The sequence below is a fragment of the Chinchilla lanigera genome, unplaced genomic scaffold (assembly GCF_000276665.1).
Source record: "Chinchilla lanigera isolate Chin_1 unplaced genomic scaffold, ChiLan1.0 scaffold00030, whole genome shotgun sequence".
NCBI classification, from domain to species: domain Eukaryota; kingdom Metazoa; phylum Chordata; class Mammalia; order Rodentia; family Chinchillidae; genus Chinchilla; species Chinchilla lanigera.
Window position 1 is genome coordinate 20,138,261 of NW_004955431.1, and position 20,827 is coordinate 20,159,087.

A 20,827-nucleotide genomic window follows, 5' to 3' on the forward strand; every position below is an offset into this window, starting at 1 on the left:
AAGCTTTCCCTCTGAAACCAGGAACAAGATAGGATGTTTTCTACAACCTCTCTTCTTTGATAAAAGTTTTTGAAACAGATCAATCAGACAAGAAAAAATAACAAAAGGGATACCTATGGGAAAGGAAGATGTCAAATTATTATTTGCAGATGAAATGATTTTGTGAGATCATAGATTACCCAAAAATTCCACTGAAAGACTCCTAAAATTCATAACTGAATTTAGTAGTGTGGCAAGATACAAAACCAGCATGCAAACCTCAATAGCCTTTCTGTATACTGATAAGAAACTCACTGAGAAAGAAATTAGGGAAACAATACCTTCTAGAATATCATTAAGTCATATTAAATACTCCAGAATTATTCTAATGAAGTGAAGGACCTCAACAAAGTAAGCTGCAGAACTCTGAAAAAGGGGATTAAAGAGGATATCTGAAAATGGAAAAATAGCCTCTGTTCTTTGATAGGCAAAACCAATATAATCAAAATGGCCATCCTTCCAAAACTGATATGTAGATTTAATGCAACCTCAGTCAAAATACTAATAGAATTACTTACAGAACTACAGAAAATAATCCTGAAATTCATATGGAGTAAGAAGAGAGCTAGAATAGCATAAGAAGTCTTGGGCAATAAGATGAAATCACAGTCCTGTACTTCAAGTTACTCAACAAAGCTACAGTGATAAAAACAGTATGGTATTGATAAAACAAAAACAAATATAAACAAAACAAAAACAGAAATACAGACATGTGGATCAGTAGAGGAGAATCTAGGAGGCAAAAACAACTTATAGCACATTTAGCTACCTGATCTTTGAAAAAGGAGCCACTGGGGGAAAGATAGCCTCTTTAACAATGGTACTGGGAAAACGGGGTAGGCACATGAAGCAGATTCAATCTAGACACTTATCTCACCATATACTGAACTAAAATCAAAATAGATCAAAGATCTATTTGTTCAAATGGAAAGAAGGTACTAGATAATAGGCAAAACTCTGGAAAACATAGGCATAGGTAAGGACTTTTTGAGTAGAACCCCACTTGCACAAGAAATGACACTGAGAATCAATAAATAGGATAAAATCAAATTTAAGAGCTTCTGCATACCAAAGGAAACAACCAACAGGATGAAAAGACAACTTACAGAATAGAAATTTTTTTTTTGCCAGCTATTCCTCAGACAGAAGACTAATATCTAAAATAGATAAAGAACTGAGTAAAAGTATACCCCCCAAATAAAAGATCCACTCAAAAAATGTGCAAGTGAAATGAATAGACACTTCATAGAAGAAGAAATACAAATGATCATTAAGTACATGAAAAATTGTACAATATCTTTGGGCACTAAAGAAATGCAAATTTAAATAACACTGATTCCATCTTACCTCAAAAAGAGTGGCTACCATGAAGAAATCAAATAATTACAAATTCTGGGGAGGAAAGAATCTCTTCTAAATTGTTGATGGGAATGTCAACTAGTACAACCACTATGGAAATCAGTACGGAGATTCTTTTAAAAACTATCATTAGAAATTCTATTTAGCCTAGCGATTCCCCTTTCTAGGCATCTCCTAAAAGAGTTAAAGACATCATATTACAGTAATATCTGCATACCTATGTTTAGAGCAGCACAATTCACAATAGCTAAGTCTCGAACCAGCCTATATGTCCATCAATAGGTGAATGGATAAAGGAAATGTGGTATTTGTACAGATGGATTACTACTGTGCTGAAAAGAAGGATAAATGAGTCGTTTGTAGCAAAATGGGTGTACCTTGAGGCAGTAATGTTAAATGAAATAAATCAGACACACAAGCTTAATTATCACATGTCTCATATATGAGAAGCCCAAAATATAAATAAAGAACAAATTAAAGATAGGAAATAGAAAATAAAGACTGTTTGCAAATTGGGGGGAGAGATTGATGGAGGGACGAGGGAGAGGGAAGGGAATTCTAAAAAAAGAATGAAAATGTGTTATGTATATGTACTAACTCCCCACAAGGAATGTGGTCATTATGTAGTACTACTGATGAATGTGTTCTACTAATAAAAATAGTAGAAACTGAAAGACAGTAAAACCATAAATACATAAAAGACCAGCAAAAAAGAAAGAAAATCAAGGAGATAGATATGACAAACGAACAATGCATTTTTATCTTTTGTAACAAGTTTCCCAGCAATTTGATTTGTTCTGAGTAAGAAAATTGCAAACATTCCAAAATTATAATAAACTAAGACTTTATTCCAGGAATTAAATTATGATTGATTACTAGGAGAGCTATAAATGTAACTTATTGGAAGACTACTTACTGACAAATATACCAAAAAAAAACCCCACTGTTCTGCATAATGTGTACTAAAGGAAAAAAAAGACCACTTACTGAAGCCAACAGAAAATATCATTGTATGGTATTTTTGTTGTTGTTTTTTTTTTGTTTTTCTCCAGTCCCGGGAATTGGACTCATGATATTTTGCTTGCCAGGCAGGCGCTGTTCTGCTGAGCTAAATCCCCAGCCCAATATCATTGTATGTTAAAATACTATAAATCATTTCAGTTGAGATTTGGAGACAAATAGTGATGCCCACTTTACCTTCCGGAGAGTAAGAAAATCTCACAGCATGGTATTTATTGAATGGGTGTCAAGGAACAAAATCCTGAGAAGAAACTATGCATATGAGTAATGTAATCTCTTGGACACTGTATACATTTAGAATACTAAAAGAGATTTTGACCTAGGGCAAGGGTTAAGCCAAATGCTAGTGAAGTACTGCTATTTTAATGAATACATGGAAAAAATTTTATTGAGAATATTCAGACGAGTAGTTTTCTATTATAAAAGTACTGAAATGGCTGATAGAGTTTCCTTATATCCATCTTGTTTTGACCCTTGTACATAAAACCCATGTCTTCTTTCTATTGTGTCACTTAAGCTGTTAAGACAATTTATGAACTGACATTTCAAGTAGAGTACCAACAGAATTTTTAAGGCATGTCCTTAATATATTATAGATGAATGCTTTCATGGAGAAATAAGAATTTGTAAAAAATTACCAATACTGTGCAGTCTTTTTCATTTTTGTGTATAATTTATTAACTAATATATAAATTTTAGCTTATCCATATATCTGAATTTCAGTTTTTCTGATATATCTGAATTTCATAATTATGTGGATCCTCAGGAGAAAATTGTTCTGATGGCATAATTTTGTTTGCTGAAGTTTGGGTTTAAAAGGATTGTAACTCTAATTTCTTGATTTTGAATTAAAATTGATCTTAAATGAAATTCCTTGTAGTGTTGGGTTTAAAAAGTCTGTAACCTAGATAGTATGTTTTAGTCTTATTGCTCTGTGGCTTTTGTGTTTATGTGGAATGATATTTCTGTTAACTTTCATGATGTAAATATTTATTTAGATTTTCCCTTTATTTGTCAGGACTTGAACTGATTATCAAATGAGAATGACCTGAGAATTACAGAAGTATATTTTCTTCTTGACAAGAGTTACATGTTTAGATTACTGTTAGACTAATAAATAATGTAAGAATCTTTATTATGCAAGAATGAGACTAGACTACTTATAAGCAAATTATATTAACTTATATTGATCTTTAAAGCAGTTTATTTATATCCCACAACAAGCTGGCATATTGACATTTCCTTTCCTTGTCATCTGGGCATAGAAGATTCCCCATATGGCCATGGCTGTAAGATGTGCTGGTATATCTGGTGGATGACAAGTGTCTGAACCATCTGATTATGCAGAATGCTTGTGCCCTGTGTTCCTGTTTATGCTCGATCTTTGGTACCAATTCAGCTAATGTTCCTGTAGATGACAGAGCCGACTTACAATAGAAAATTCTTGACTCATAGTCACTTGATTACCCATGGCCAGAATTCCATCTACCCATGGCAATAATAGAGGTATATAAATTTCTGTTGGAGATGGCATTGCCTTTGATGTGTGCATGTGGTTTACACTGTGATTCTTTCATTGGGACTTGCCATAAATTCCACATGCAATTTTTTCCAACAGTGACACCATCAACTGCTAGAATGACTACTAGCTCACATGGTCCTTGTTGTAGGGCTGCTTATTATGTAGACTACTTGTCAGTAGAGCTACTTGTTTCCCCTGGCATGCAATCAAAGCTGAGAGCCTTTTCTGTCTTCTAGTGAATAGATTGGAGCAGTATTCCTAGAAGTGGAATATGCTGCCTTCGGAACACAAAGAGAAGTATGGTGCGGTGGATTACTGTAGTCCCACCACTTGGGAGGCTGAGAGGAGTGTCATATGAGTCCAGGAGTTTGAGTGTAGCCTGGGAAGCATAACAAAACTCTGTCAAAAAAAAAGGTTAGGCAGAGCACAAAGGAGAATTTTGGATCACTTGCTTCTTTCTTTTAAATAAGAGTCGCAAGATACAATGATTGGTCTTTTAATGCAGATGATATGGCCCAGAATATTCTGGACCATTGCACTCCTAAATATTTTACCAATATGGAATGTCTCTAAATCTTTGTAGGTTTTCTCTTCTACGCTTTGAAACATATGTATGTTAATAAAGTCTCTGTTGCATTAGCTATTCTTAATTATCTGATCCATTTAGTGTGGTGTCATTAACATTGGAACAAGGTAATGTTTCGTAAGGTATCTAATTGGATAAAATATATCCTCTATTACGTTATTATTCAGAGGCAGAATTGTGAAGTGTACTATTTTCTATCCCATGTGAATGCAAACTGTTTCTGATGTTTTTTTCTGATCTCATTAGCAACAACACATTCGCCAATTCAATGGCTATGTTAATCTGGTCTAACAAAACATATATCTTGTGATGTCTGTACTTTGAGCTACTTCTTGGTAATGTGGTATTGTTGTCTTTTAGGCTTTGTTCAGTGCCAGACTAATGATTTAACTGGAAACTTGATAGATCTGTTACCCTGAATGCTTTAGATTTCTGTTACCCACTCTCTGTGAAATGTAATATTATTTTAAAAAATTATTATACTGTCACAGGTTTAACAGTTCCAGAAATCTCCATCATGATAACTGTGGACTATATGTAGTAAGAGTTGTGTGTGATAACTAGGTGGGTCTGTGACACAGTGGACCCATTTTGAGCTGGACCTTGTGCAGAATGACATTTATTTCCTCATCTCCATATATCCGTACTTTATAGAGAGGCAGTGGTGACACTTTATATCTCCAGATATTGGTGTCAGTTCACACCCTGATAATCAGTGTTCATTCACACTTCAATAGTACTTGAAGTATTTGCATGGGCCTTTCCCCTAGGCTATAGTTACTCAATAAAATTATTATGGATTCCTTTGAGCAGGAAGTTGGAGAAATAATGCTACATACATTTGCCAAGTACTGCAGTTTCCTATTTCCTGATCTCAGGCCTTTATGATTGTATTATCTCCCTACTGTAAGAAACTGAAAGAGTAAATAAAATCTAAAAGGTACAATAGATATTGTGAAAGGGAAAGAAACTACTCAAAAGGAAAGAACAACTGGGATGAGGGAAAGGAGAAAAGAAAGAAAGAAGGAAGGGAAAAATATATATACACAAGATAGCTAAGATAACTGGTTTATTGAAAGGAATAGTTAATGCTTAATTTTATTTTCTATCAATTATGCAGGCCTATATCTGGTAATCTGAATAACTACTTTAAAGATAACAAGATACAGTATAACAACCATTGTTGATTTCCTATGATCTTGTTTTGAAATTCTGTATTGTTTTTAATTTTTTTATTCTCTTAAAAATAAAAAAATTAAATTAAAAAAAGAAGTAGCTGAAGTCCAGAAATTGAAAAATACCTTGTGATTATTTATTGTAGCATCTAGTATTAGTATCCTGAGTATTTGTTCTTGGTTCTTCTGATAATATAAGTTAGGCCTTGCCCTGTTGGCTGCCCATTGCTCCCATGGATGCTGTGGTTTGTTAAACATCTCCATAATTCTCTGTCAGTTCTCTTGACTAATACTTAGATCTCACAGAAGTTTCCTATCCTTGGGTTGGGTTCTGAGAGACAAATGTCAGCAGTTGGCCTTTACTGTCCTATTGTATCCATCCCTGAGTTCGGTTTTGTTAGTTTCTCCTACCATCGACTTTGGCCTGTAGAGGAGAACTGTTAAATACATAATGAGGCTAGCTAGTTTCTCTTCCACCATCACATGCTTCATGGCTCTGGTAAATGGAAAACCCTTGGCTTTCTCTGTAGAATTAGTGACATGGTGGATTTTCTGGCATTATATACACTGTATATCCACTCCAGAATGCCCACATTTCTAGATTTTTTTTATCCCTGACTTTACTGTTTGACTTTACTGTTCTGAGAGAACCCAACCCAAGGATAGGAAACTTCTGTGAGATCTAAGTATTAGTCAAAAGAACTGACAGAGAATTATGGATAGAGGAATATCTTTTAGGAGGGTAAACCACTTCTGTGGCTACAGATGAGTCAGGTAAATTTGGGATTTAGAATTTGAGATTTTTATGGGCATCAGTTTGCTGTGTCAGTGTCCTATACTTTTCCTTCAGGGCCTTGACATTAAAACAGCAGGGTATCTTTTAATTGAAAACAATATTTTTTATATGATACCAAAGAGACTTTTTATATGATACCAAAGAGACTTTCTCTCTTGCTTACGTTTTCATTGTCTTTTTCTAGAGCCCAGTGGGGCAAAGCAGTAGATCTACAATTTCAGTGCCCTAATTGTTCCTGTTTTCTCCATACATTTCAAGCATCTGACACTTCAGACCTGCTAGAGTATTCCTTTTCATTGGCATGCTTTCCTGATTTACCACTAGTTTCATTTTAGCACTTAGATGATGGGCATCTTGTCATGGCTGTCTGTGTTCTACCTATCATCAGTGATGGATACTTCTTTGCCAGCCTGATGATGACTGATCCAGATCCAAAATTCCATCCTAGGGCAGTACTTTTTCTTTCTTATACCATTCCTGGTATCGTCAAAGTTTGGGTTCTCTGAGAAGCAGACATTAGTATTCATTGTGTCCATTGATAGTACTCTTAAAATCAATGCCTTTCAAAGAGGTGAGGGAGAAAGCAAAGCTGAACAAAGGGAGAAGTTGAGTTGTGGTTATGGACAGATAACCTTAGTCAACACCAAAGGAATTTCTGGAGTTAAAAATGTTGATCAGAATTGTCCCATGTTGGACTAAAAGGGCCAGGCCTTTATACCCTACCCCCATATTGATCAATGAATGCATGTGGATCATTTTTGGAGGGATATGACTCTTCCTGACTTGTGTTTCTGCTGCTGAGGCAGTTCCTTAAACAGCTTACATCTGATGACTGTTCACTGATAGCACTCCTGGCAACACATGTCACCCAATCCTTCCTGGAGTGATGGTCTGAACAGTACATCTCCATATCCAACACACATATCCAGACTTCAGAAGTTCGGGTAACTTACTTACTAAATAATTTGTTTCCCACTTATGGTACATATTTAGTATTGGTTGGAAAGACAGATTTATTTATTGACATCACTTAGCTCGGGTGACAGAGAATATAGACTGCCACTGTCCCTTTCCTTGATAATTAAATGGTTTCTTCCAGTAATATGGATGCCACATTAGTTTGCATTTCATTGGGACACTGAGCATCTAGGATGTATGGAGTATAATGATGTGTCTGGGCCTGAAGGAAGAGCATTGGAACAGCATCAGTATCCACTGTAAATATTGTATGTGATTCTTTTTAAGGTTTTAGTGTAATTGAAGTTAATGTGTTAGAGATAATAGTGAAAACTTTATTTCTCATTACTATGAATATTAAAAGGCAAGAACTTCTAGAAGTACATTTGTGTTCTATTATTCTGTGTACATTAGTTGCTGTATGTATAAATAAATATTTATTACTGTATTATGGTTTTTTCTACAGGGACTCATGTATTTTTAAAAGCTATTTTTACTATTTTTATTTTCATGAAGGTAATGTTTATTTAAAAACATCTTTCTTGATAGTGTGGTGAGCCAGTATTATATAATAGTTAAGATCAACTGGTTTTAATGTCTTTGCCAGTTTTTGACTTTGAGAAAGTTACTGAACCTTTCACTATGTTGTTTCCTTTATGTGTAACAAGGTGACAAGAACATATACTGCTCAACATTTAATGTTTACTATTTGTTTTGAAAATTAAATGTTACACAGCTTTTATAGATAATTAACATTGTTTTCATTAGGTTAAAGGATATTACCACTTATATTGGAGCCTGTCTAAAAGGAATGTTAAGATTTTGCTAATTTTTCAGTTCATAACATATTATAATAGTAATTTAATTTTTTTTTTAGCTGTTAGAAGTAACTAGGTGCTTTTCCTTTTTGGGCTTCCATAGCACTCTATGTATCTCTTAATACATATCACATTCTATTGTAATTCCTTTAGGGCTGAACCTTCGTCTTACTCCACTTCATATCTATAATGTCATTGTTTCATTGAGTATTACTTACATCTAAGTTGAATTCCTGAAACTGTGATGATTCTTATTCCTACATCTTGTCTAAATCCATTAGCCTAAATTTTATATATTTCCTCCCATTCTTAGTTAAAAAATAATTGATGGATTTTAGTTTTCTTTGGACCAAACCACTTATGGTAATTCATCTTTTTTCCTGGTCCTATTTTTAGTACATAGTGTCATAGAAAAAATATGACATAGAGACCATTTTGAACATAACTCCCTGGTATTCAGCATGGTTAGTTTAAATGTGCAAGTAAATGTGACTTTAATAGGAAAAATCGCACTAAAATGAAGAAAATCTTTGAAGCAAAGTACTTTTTGAGTTTTGAGCAAAAAGATGGGATTTTAATAAAAATAGATCATTCAAAAAGAAAAATTTTGCTCTTAGAAATTATAATTAAGATAACATAAATAAATGATTTAAAGATAAATAATGTCCAACAAAGTATTATTAGCAGTAGAGAGTGGAAAAGTAGGATTGAAAATAAGAAATGTAAATATTTATTTCAGAAACTTGACGTCTTGGTAATAGGAGTTGTAAAACTAAATAATATAAAATTTTAGACTGAGAATAAGTTGTAAGGGAATAATTTAAAAAAATTTCCAAGATTGAAGTACTTGAATTTGAAGAATAAGTGTCACCAAGCCCCAGAAGAATAAATACAGAAGACTTATAGCCACATTCAACATGAAGAGTGGAGATAGAAGAACTTGAAAGCTAGAGAGAGAAAGGAAATAGTACAAATAAGTCACAGAACTCAGTATCATAAGGCCTTGCAAGATCAATACAAAAATAATCCATCTGCTAAGATGTCTGAAATGCTTTTCATGTTAGAATTCTAAGTTTAATAGACAATACTGTATTATAAGAGCATAGTAAAATTACTTTTAGAATTGCAGTTCTTAAAAACATATCTTCACTGTACTGTTTTTTTGGGAACTAAGATTATATCTTTACAGAAATATGATATTAAATATATAAAACTAGATAAAAGTGGAATCTAAGAAATAGAGGGGAGATGTGGAGAGAATCTATAGGATAAGACAGCAGGTATAGAAAGGAAATTGAGATTAGAAAAGAAAGATGAAATTTCAGGAGTGATGTCAAAAACAGAGATGAGACTGCAGTATCACTTAGTGTATTATAAAATTTTGAGATGAGATGTACAAATTAGGTAAAGAATCATGGCTGAAATGTATCTCTCTCTATATACTTCAAAAAATAAATTGAAATTTATTTGCTTCTATATATATAAGCAAAAAATAAATGTTTCACACAGGAAATAAGGTGTTCCAGAATAAAACTATAATCATAGTATGCTATGTGGCTCATCTGTAAATAATATATAATAAATACTCATTAACTAGTAATATATATTATAATTTCACAGTATAAAATATGAAGAAAGGATGGTGGAAGGAAATACATTTGTATGTGTCTTTATAAGAGCTAAATCATCTAAAGATGGACATCAGGGATATATGAAATTAGGAACTAAGCATTTTTTGGAATGAGGAGGTAAATATAAAAAGAAACTCTGTTTCTTTAGAATTAAAAGTGCTTTTTCCCGTGATTCAAGAATAGGCTCTGGTATAACACAGAATGACGGGGTTTTTCAGAGAAAAGCCTTGTGAATTTTTTTGACTTTTAACTTTGCACATGTATATCTTTAGTTAAAAACAAGAAAAATAAAATCACAATGATATAAAAACAAAATGATACACAAAGTAGTGGGTCTGGTATAAATGTTGAAAACATTTTCTGGGAAAATTTATTTGGCTATATATTTTGAAATATGTGGAATATATGGTGTGTGGGGGAAATGAAATTCCTATAGCATATGCAAAAATAAGGTCCGGATGGGTTGAAGACCAAAATACTAAAAGCAAAACTACAAAACCTTTAGAGGAAAATTAGAGATCATATTTAAAATCTTGAGTTACATAATGAAAAGCAGAAATAGTAAGGAAAATGATAAATTTGACAATTTAGTGTACAAACTTTCTGCAAGACAAAACTCCACAAAGCAAGTACAAACTAAGCTATAGTATGGAAGAATATATGATCACCATGTATCATACAGCCAGCAGATAATTTAAATGTGGAATATTTATAGACTAGCTTTTCACATTTCTACTGTTTTTATAGTTTTTTTTTAACTCTGATGAAATCACTATTCAAATTTTTTGTTCATTTTCCCATTTTCCTTTTGTCTTTTATTTAATATTTATTAATGTTCTATAAAATATTCCATATTTATATTATAAATGTTGTATATTTAATGAATATAGAATATTCTATATTTAAATATTCACTAGTACCTGGAGAAGATGCAAAATAAATTATTCATCAGATTAGTAAAAATTAAATTAAAAGGTCTGATATTGATTACATGTTAGATAAACGTGTTCCTTCTGAAGCAAGAGGAACTTTCAACTACTTTGAAGGGCAAATTGGCACAATTTAATCAAATGCAAGTTGTTTTAAGAACAAGTAACTTTCCTCTTAGATATCAATTAGAGAAACTCAAAATGTGTGCACAAGATTTGTATCAGTGATTACATGGTCATAACTTGTAATAAGAAATATCTGAAGGATAAATGACCTTTAACAGTTTAGTGAATCAATATTTGACATGGTCATAAAATAGAGTCCTGTAGTTAAAGTGAACATACAGCACCACATGCAAAATATCATAAATCTAAATGAGTTGTTGAATTGACATTTTTCCAAAGATTACACATGCCCCATAAGCACACGTTAAGGTACTGCCACCACTAATTATTAGGGAAATATAAATGAAGACCATAGAGATACTATACACTCTCCAGGGCTGTTATAAAAAAACAAAATAACAAATGTTGGCAAAATTCTGGAGAAATTGAACCCTTGTGTGCTGCAGATGGGACTGTGAAGTTGTACAGCCACTGTGGAAAACAGACCGGCAGTTCCTGAAAGTCTCAAACATGGACTTACCGACAATTTTGTTTCTGGGTATATTCCCAAATGAGTTGAAAGCAGAGCCACAAATTGATATTTGTATACACATGATCATCAAAGTGTTATTCAGAATAAGCATAACATATCAACAAGTGGATGAAAATGAAATTGTGATAGTGTGATGTAAAGAGGAGGGCTATTATGGTCCATGCTACAGCATGAATGAGCTGTGTAGACTTTATGCTCAGGGAGATATTCCCATCACAATAAGACAAATAGTACTGTACTCATAAACGGTATTCAGAGTAGTGAAATTCATAGAGACAGAGTGTCGAGTGATGGATACCAGGAGCTGGGGGAAGGGAAGAATGAGTTATTATTTAGCAACTCAGAGAAAAGGAGGTTCTGGATATGGATGATGGTAATGTTTCCACAGTATTGTGAATGTGCTTAATGTTATTGAACTGTACACAGTCCCTAAACTGTGATGTTTCAACTTCCAACTTTTCAGCTTTATGAGAGTGTAGAAGTAATATGCCTACTTTGAATTTTGATATTTCTCTGGGTTAGCAATATGCCAGGCAGTGGCAGTGAGCTGGAGCCCCCAGTCAGCCATGTGATCATGAGGGCAAACAACCAGTACTCTGCAGGCTTGTCCAGCCTGTGACCTGTGGGCCACATGTGCCCTGCATGGCCAGTAATGCAGCCCCGTAACAAACTTTTAACATTATTATGTTACTTATAATCATATTGTTTCATGATTTAATTGCTCAATACATCACTGTGGACTGTGGAGGCACCTGGGACTACTGAATAGGGGAGGGCACAGTGCAGTGCTAATTCTGCCTCCTTCACCACTACACACAGTGTCATTGAAACTGTAAATCTCCATGAGTAAAATGCAGTGATTACTCACAGTAGTATTTCAACCTACCCTCAATACGCATATGCCTGTGATGGTAGGTCTTTATTAAGCAGCCGTGTAAACTTTCTTATTTAGTTAGTAAACTTGAGCAACCATTTCCACTGATTTATTAGTTGTAAAAGAATAAAGTCAAATATCACACTAATTTTGTGTTTATATTGCCCTCTTTTTTGTTATAATAAAAAATATAAAAAATAAAAGATGTTTTCTTATATATATTAATACATTGACTATATTACATGTTTTATAAGTGCCCAAGACAATTCCTCTTCATTCACTGCAGGCCAGGCAAGCCAGAATGTTTGGAAACTCATGCTCTATAATGTATAGTACTGCTTTATAGTACTATTTAAGTGTATTTTTGACTTATAGTTCCAAATTAGAATGAGTTTGTTGGGATTTGACCCCATATAAATGAAGCAATATTTGCACTTAAATATATTAAAGTGGTAAAAACAAAAAACTTTCATTAGTTTATCCAAATAAGCAAGTCACAGAAGGATACTTACACCATTTACTTTAAGTTTTGTAACTTACAAAAGAACTATATACTATATCAATAGAAACATTTAAAACAAAATATAGGATAACGTTTCCTTCTGAAGAAAAAAACAAACTCAAATTGGGGAAGGAGTACCCCAAAATTTCAGTCATATCTGAAAAGTTTTCTCTCTTTAAAATATCTATAGCAAATATGGTAAAATATTGGGCTTGGTAATTCTGACTGGTAGGTATTTGTAATTCTATTTTTTGGACTATTCTATGTCCTGAAAATATTTCCTCCAAAAGAGAATGACTTATAGAATTAGAATACATCTTCAAGAAGCCCAATTTAATCCTTGTTTTTATTCTTAGTTCCTTTTCCTTACTCAATTCAACATGAGTTTTTGAGCATTTTTGTAGTTTTCACCTTGCGTGTAACCTTTCTTTCTCCTTGTCCGTCTGTTGGATTATTTATCCTTTAGCCCTGAAGGTTGTTGGGGTACTGTTTTTGCTGGGCTCCAGATGTCTTAAATTGACCTTGATGATCCATCCTCTTTGAAGAGATTTATAGGTTTCTGTACTGTTACTCCTTCATCGGAGTTTCTGATTTATTTACTTCCCTTTTCTGTAATTGTTATGGGAGTAATATAATAAATACACAATTTATAAATTATTGATGATGTGTGTGTGTGTGTGTGCACGCGCGTGCGCATGCGCACACGTGTGTGTTGGGATTGGATGGAATGATTGAAATCTATCTTAAGTCATTAGCTTTCTCTGACATTGTTTCTATTTTTCCTTTTCAAAATCTGTACCCTTCATGGATCACTCCCTTTAAAAAACAAGAATGATTTCTGTTATGGAAAACACACATAAACTTAGGTTATAGAAAAACAAAGGTAGTCAAATGGACTTTATGAAAATTGGGTAATTTCCATTAGGTCTCATTCTTCTTTTCTAACAAAGGATAATACCTTCTCAGTCACTCAAATCTCATAGAGATCATGTTAAGTACTGTACATGAAAGCACTCTGACACTTCTGTAGTATCATACACATAAAATACACTTTTCTTAAATTAACTCTGACATGTAAAATAGACTGTATTCATGCCTAGACCTTTATTATAGTGTTTCTTGAAATGTGATCTTCAGAGCATTGACTGTTGAGAATGTTAGTAAGTGATACACGAGTAAAGCTTCTATGAACAAAATATTGAGAAATCATTGGCTTAAGCATAGACAAGTTAGGTTTTTGTACTCCTACATTTTTTCCTTTAAAAAAGAAAAGGTCATAGGCCAGTATACTTCGTGATCTGGAGAGAAGGAGAGAAGGAGAGGGGGGGAAGGGCAGAGAGGAGAGGGGAGAGATTATACAGATTAGGAATATTAGTTTTGGAGGGATTTGTGTACATTGGAATACACTGTGGGGAATACAGTTTAAGATATATTTTATTGTTCTCAGTGTTACACTTTCATTTTTTAAACTATGATTTTGTTTTTTAAATTTGATCTTTGTTAGTAAGAATATTGAATTAAAACCATTTTGTTACTTGGGTTATAGGCATTATTTTGGTAGGAAAACAACTTGCCTATATAAATGACTGTATTTTAGATTGTATTCTTGTTCCATAGGGGTTTTATACTTTCTATACAATTGCTTTAGAAGCTTGTTATAGTTATGTGCTCTTAGTGGATAGCAAAGCCTACCTTTAAATGTGGTGTATCTAAGGAGATGATGTCTAAAACTGTATTCTGAGGATGTTCCAAATCATTTGATAGTGAATTATTTGAAATTACAAAGCCTGTTAATATATATGTCAATTTTAGGTTCTATCAAAATAAGTATTTTTCTCATGTATATTTTCATAGTTCTTGCATAGCAGATGAATGATTTGTTTTTCATTTTTTCTAGTTTTTTGCTATTGAAATGATTCTCTTCTACATAAAATAGAAGTTATTCTTTCAAAACTTCAAATAATAAAGTGATTTAAATATTTTATTCTAACTTTTCAGGCATCCTTTTAGTGACTAGCAAATGTACGATGTATTTGTGTGCATTTATGCAACATTTGATGGACTATTTAACTTTTCAATAAGTGCCTCATATTGACATTCTTGGACTTTATTATATGAACTTCAGCATCTTTAACAAATCTATGCCACTGAAATATACAATATAAAATATACTTAATCTCATTCCTTTTATTTATTTATTGTCATATACTTCAAATTATTTGTGAAAATTTGAGGCAAGATATTTTTACTTAAGGAAAAATGCTAGTTGTGTAATTATGCTAAATTGTAGGTTGTAGAAAATCAATAAAGGCATTTCTTTTTGTTTTCTTCCTGATGTTAAGTGTTATATTTATAATTTGGCCAATTATTATTTTATATTATTTGTTTTAGTGTGTTCTTTTATGTCATTTTTTTGTTTGTTTTCTTTTTTCTAGCTTGTGATGAATGGAAGACATTACCAAAACCAAATCTTCATAGAGATGTCAACAGATTTGGACATTCTGCAGTAGTCATTAATGGGTAAAAGAAGCACATTTGAAATTTTTTGAAGGTCAAGGATATCAATCCTTCATATAGTTGCTGATTTTGATATACTTTCTGACAAACATCATTGGTACTTAATGAATTTTATATATGCCTACTGTATGGTAGAACATATTTTAGTTTGTTAGCTATGTCCTTGTTGTAAATATATTCAGGGGTAGGGGAGTAGTTAAGGAACTTTTTCCTTAAAGTTATTGTGACTTCTTTTTTTCAGAGATGAGAAAAAAATGATTGTACTTATAAAAATATCTGACTAAGGTGCTAGAGGGGCTATTTCTCTCAAGGAGATAAAGAGAGAAGAATTAAATTCTCATTTTAATTCTGTCATGGAAAATAGTCTATGAGTTTTGACAAGTCACTTCACCTCCTTAGATTTGATATCCTTATGTCCATTGGGAAGTTGGGCTGGATGAATGTTAAATTACCTTTACCCTTTACATTAATATAATTTTGTTTCAGTAACAAAAATTTGGACTAAAGTGACACTAAACAACTCTGCAGCTTTATTCCTTAATTTCAAATATGGAATTCAGAATTGTATTATTACCTTATCTTAATTATATAAAAATTATCCACACTTGCCACGCAGTGACTTGATATAGCCGTAATGAAACTGTGTAACTGGTATCAATTGATTTTCAAAACAATAATGAATGAAATGCAATGTCAAACAAAACCTCTAGGTTTTTCTGTTGAAATTGTGTTTGGTTGATTTCTGTTTTATTTGTTAAATAATGTTCATTTGTTAATGAACATTATTCTTGAAACATTTTTCCTATTTCCATTTATTATGTTAATAATGTCTTTGGAAGTAGAAGCTATGCTGTTTATGGACGTGTCAAACATTTGACATTGAGTAGTATCAATTACTTTATAACACTGAAACTGTGAAAAGGTTTTTGAATATTTTTCTTTTGGTCTTTTTCTTTAAGAGCAAAAAGAATGAAAATATCTCTATATCTAATTTCTAAATTCCATCTATTAATAATGACAGTTCTAGACAGGAATTCATCAGTAAATCTTATTATTCATGTCTACTTACATATTTCATAAAAAATATTTCCTACTCTATTAAGAAAATAGCTATTTCTCTGGCAAGAGGAATATTATAACTTTTACCCTTTTCTTTTTCTGAGTTATGGATAGAATGCTGTTTTGATAATTTGATTTTTCCTAGTACATTAAAATTTACAGAATATTTTAGATTTCTTCTAGAAAGGTTTTTAGAAATCTTATAATAGTTCATCTGCTATTTTCATATGATTTTATATGTTAGAATGTGATTTTAAAGAGCAGTTCTGAAGCAAGTATTTAAAAATGGTGCTTCATTTTTAAGGTGAATTTGTTAAACAGAAATTTTTAATATTTTTCCTGAAGATTTTTATTTTCTTGGGCCAGGAATGTAGCTTGGTGGCGCAGAGCCTGCCTGGCAAGTGCGAGGCCCTGAGTTCAATTCCCTGTACAGATAAATAAATTAATTAAAATAAAATAAAATGAAGTAAAATAAAATTTTTTATTTTTAATAGGTCCATGTATATATTTGGGGGATTTTCTAGTGTACTCCTTAATGATATCCTTGTATATAAGCCTCCAAATTGCAAGGCTTTCAGAGATGAAGAACTCTGTAAAAATGCTGGTCCAGGGATAAAATGTGTTTGGAATAAAAATCACTGTGAATCTTGGGAATCTGGAAATACAAATAATATTCTTAGAGCAAAGTGCCCTCCCAAAACAGGTAAGGCTTTTTCTCCTTTTCTTTCTGCCATCAAAATTTCTCTATTTGAATAGAAGTAGAAATGCATTTTGCATTTAGGAGTTATCTTAGTGACTTGCAGAAATGAAAATTTCATAATATTCTAATTTGAAATGTAATGTTTCAATTTAACAGTAATTAGTAATTTAATACCTTTGTTGGCTACTTATAGTTTTATTTTTGAAATGTATGTAACTATCCTATATATGAATTATTTTGTCATATAAGTTAAAATAACTTTTAAATTCATCATTCTTTTTAAAATACTTTTATTTTAAAGAAACTAGTACAAAAAACAACAATAGCAAAATACAAACAAAACAAAGCAAGGACATTAAAAATGATACAGGGTTTCAAACCAAATGATAGGGATCTATAGTGGTTGTTACATTACACATGTTATCTTCAACGAAGTTGCACTGATTACCAGATGCAAGAATAGAAAATTGATCAAATCATTAAAGGGAATAAAAAAAATAATAATTTAAAAGAACCTTAGAGACAATACATAGTGTCACTAAACAGGATTGTAGGAATTCACCAATGGTTGTTATACTGAAATTGCTGTCGTCACACGTTGTTCAGATTATCAGATACAAGCATACAAAACTGATCAAAATATTAAAAGAAAACCTTTATAATCACTAACTGTTCCCCTCAACAAACCATCAGACACCAGCAGTACAGTTATACCACTGATCAATGTATATATATATATATATATATATATATATAAAATTCTTAAGAAATATTGTATACTAAAAAGAAATAACATGAAGATATATATTCGTATTCATGAATTATTGCCAAGCCATACCATAAAGGTAAGACATTTTCTAGAACTTTATGATCATGGTTCCAATATATTTCTTATAAAATGTTGAATATATCAGACTTATGGGAAATTATCAGTCAATACCATTTATTTTTATTTATTTATGATTTGGATAAAATTGTTCAGTTTGCTTTAACTGGTTGAGGGCTTTTATATATTTTTGATACTACAACTAAAATATACTTTTAAGTATTGCTAATCTATATTAATTCAGATTTCTGTAAATATTTTTATAAAGATTAATGCAACAGTATTCTTAGTGACGTTTTATTTTGATGTGTAATACATTTTATTTAGTAAAATAGTTGTAAGATATTGTTTCCCCTTGAAAATGTGTAAGTTTAAAATGGCTGTAAGATCTTAATAGACTGAACAATTTAGATGGATATAGTAGGAATTTAAAAGCCTATAAATACAAACTACAAAGTTACTTTCAGATTAGAGAACATATTTGGATATTAAAGGCCACTTTTTTGTTAAAAATGTCTTCGTGATTTTTAGACATTTTAAATGTGTGTATTGCTAAGTGTGACATTTTCTTTTATGTTTTATCTCCCCAATTTGTGTCACAGCTATTTCTGATGACAGATGTTACAGATATGCAGATTGTGCTAGCTGTACAGCCAATACAAATGGGTGCCAATGGTGTGATGACAAGAAATGCATTTCTGCAAATAGTAACTGCAGCATGGTTAGTATGAATGAGTAATGGTGATGTAAGCATTGCTGTATCTTTATGTTACTATTAAGTAGCACTGTACATGAAAAGCAAACACGTTATACATTAAGACATGTAGAAAATATCTATAAAATGATTCAGTGATCTGTTAATACACAGGAGGTTACAGATTATTTTGTGTTTATTTAAATATGTTTTATGTCTTAAGGTGTGGTCTATTTTAGAGAAAATTCTGTCTTTCTGTGAAAAATGTGTATTCTGCTGTTGGGTGGAATATTGTCTAGGTATCTTTTAAGTCCATTTTTGCTAAGATGTAGTTCAACTGTGATATTTCTTTGTTGACTTTTTTTTAACTAGTTGGCCTGTTTACTATAGTGCAGTATTGAAGTAACCTGCTACAATTGTGATGATGTTTACCTGATCTTTTATGTATAGCAGTATTATTTTATGAAGTTTTGCTTGCTCACATTCAGTGCATATATGTTTACAATTGTTTCTTTTGCTTGAATCATTTGCTATACAGTGTATAGTGACTATTTGCATCCCTGTGACTAGATTTGGACTGAAGTCCCCTTTGTCTGCAAATAAGATAGGTACTCCTGCTTGCTTTGGGGCTCCTCAGGCATGGAATATCATTTTCCATTCTTTGACTTTCAGTCTATGTATTTATGGACAAGTTGTGTCTCTTCTATGCAAAATACAGTTGGGCTTTGTTTTTTGATTCAATCTATATCAATTTGTTTCTTTTGATTGGGGAGTTAAGACCCTTTAAATTGAGGGTTATTACTGTAAGGTATTGACTAACTCCCTTTTGCTTAAATACTCACTCTGCTTGATATATTCATTCCTTTGGGATTTTTGGTGATGGTGTCCTCATTGTCTCTGTCTAGGGTTTCTTTAAGTACTTTTTACAATGCTTGTTTGGTGGTCAGGATTTTCTTACGGTGCTTTTTACCATAGAAAGTATTTCACCTTCAATTTTGAAAGGTGTTTTGCAAAATATATTATTCTGGGTTGATGTGTAGTGGAGAAGTTCTTTTCTGATCAAGGCTATTTGGGATTCAGAATACCTCTATTATCTAGCAGGTAAATTCTATAAACTTGAACATTTTCTCTTATAATTTTGGTAAATTTTTTTTGTGTCTTTTATGTTGTCTTCTCATCTTTCTTTAATTACTGTAATTCTTAGGTTAGTGTTTTTGAGTCGTGGAGCAGCTGTTGTATTCAGTTTTCATGGTCTCTTAAGGTATCTCTGAGTATATGATCTACATCAAGCTACTCTTGTAGTTCTAACTCTCTTCACATTGGTCATTTCTGCTGTCATACATCAATAGAGCTTCTTATATCCTGGATTTTTGTTTTATGCCTTTTTATGATCTCTAATTCTTTACTAAAATCTCCAATGATATCTTGTGTCATCTTAGTTTATCTAACTTTATGGTTGCATCTTCTTTAAGCTCACAGTTCATGTCATCTGTTAAGTCCCTCCTTCCCTGTTTGGCTACATCACTTTTTTAGCTAGAGGAATATCTTATTGATCTACTTTTTGGTTTCTTTTATCCTTTCATACATTTTAGCCATTCTGTGTTTTACTGTTGTGCTTTTGGGAACTTAGAAATTGCGGAAGCATCTTTTTGCCTTGTTTTGTCATGTCTCAATTGTGCTAAGGATTGAGGATCATTTAGAGGACAAAAACTCTGTCACTAGTGGGGAAGAGCTTTTTTTTAAAATTTTATTTTAAAGAGAAAAAATACAATTGAAAAACAAGATAATAAGAGATTAACAATGGTTTATACATTGCATATTGTTATCTTCAAAGGTGTTAAACAGAGTACAAGATATAGGAATGAATAATTGTCCAGACAACATCAGCACAAGCCTTTCTGAACTAAGACAAATTAGTGGTGTAACAATATTAACTATTTTGTGTATATCTCTCTCTAAATTCTCCTCCTTTTCTCCCCAGCTTTTCTCTTCTTTTCTCCTTTCCTCATTATAGTGTTTCTTTCCCTTTGAGCAGTTTCTTCCCATTTAACAATATCTGTTGTACATTTTTTTATTTTAAAAATAAAAAGAGGAAAACATTAACAGACAACTTTCTAGAAAATAGCAAAAGAACAGTACAGACAATACAGAGTTACAAACAAAGT

General features: G+C 32.1%; 1 protein-coding gene across 1 annotated transcript in view; it reads left to right on the forward strand.

Moving 5' to 3' along the window:
* Positions 1-20,827, forward strand: part of Atrnl1 (attractin-like 1) — a gene marked incomplete at its 5' end in the record, with an annotated part of 750,654 nt that overhangs the window by 143,896 nt on the left and 585,931 nt on the right. The window contains 3 exon segments of the mRNA XM_013515898.1: positions 15,302-15,386; positions 16,937-17,145; positions 18,571-18,689. Coding sequence (XP_013371352.1) covers positions 15,302-15,386; positions 16,937-17,145; positions 18,571-18,689 — 413 coding nt within the window.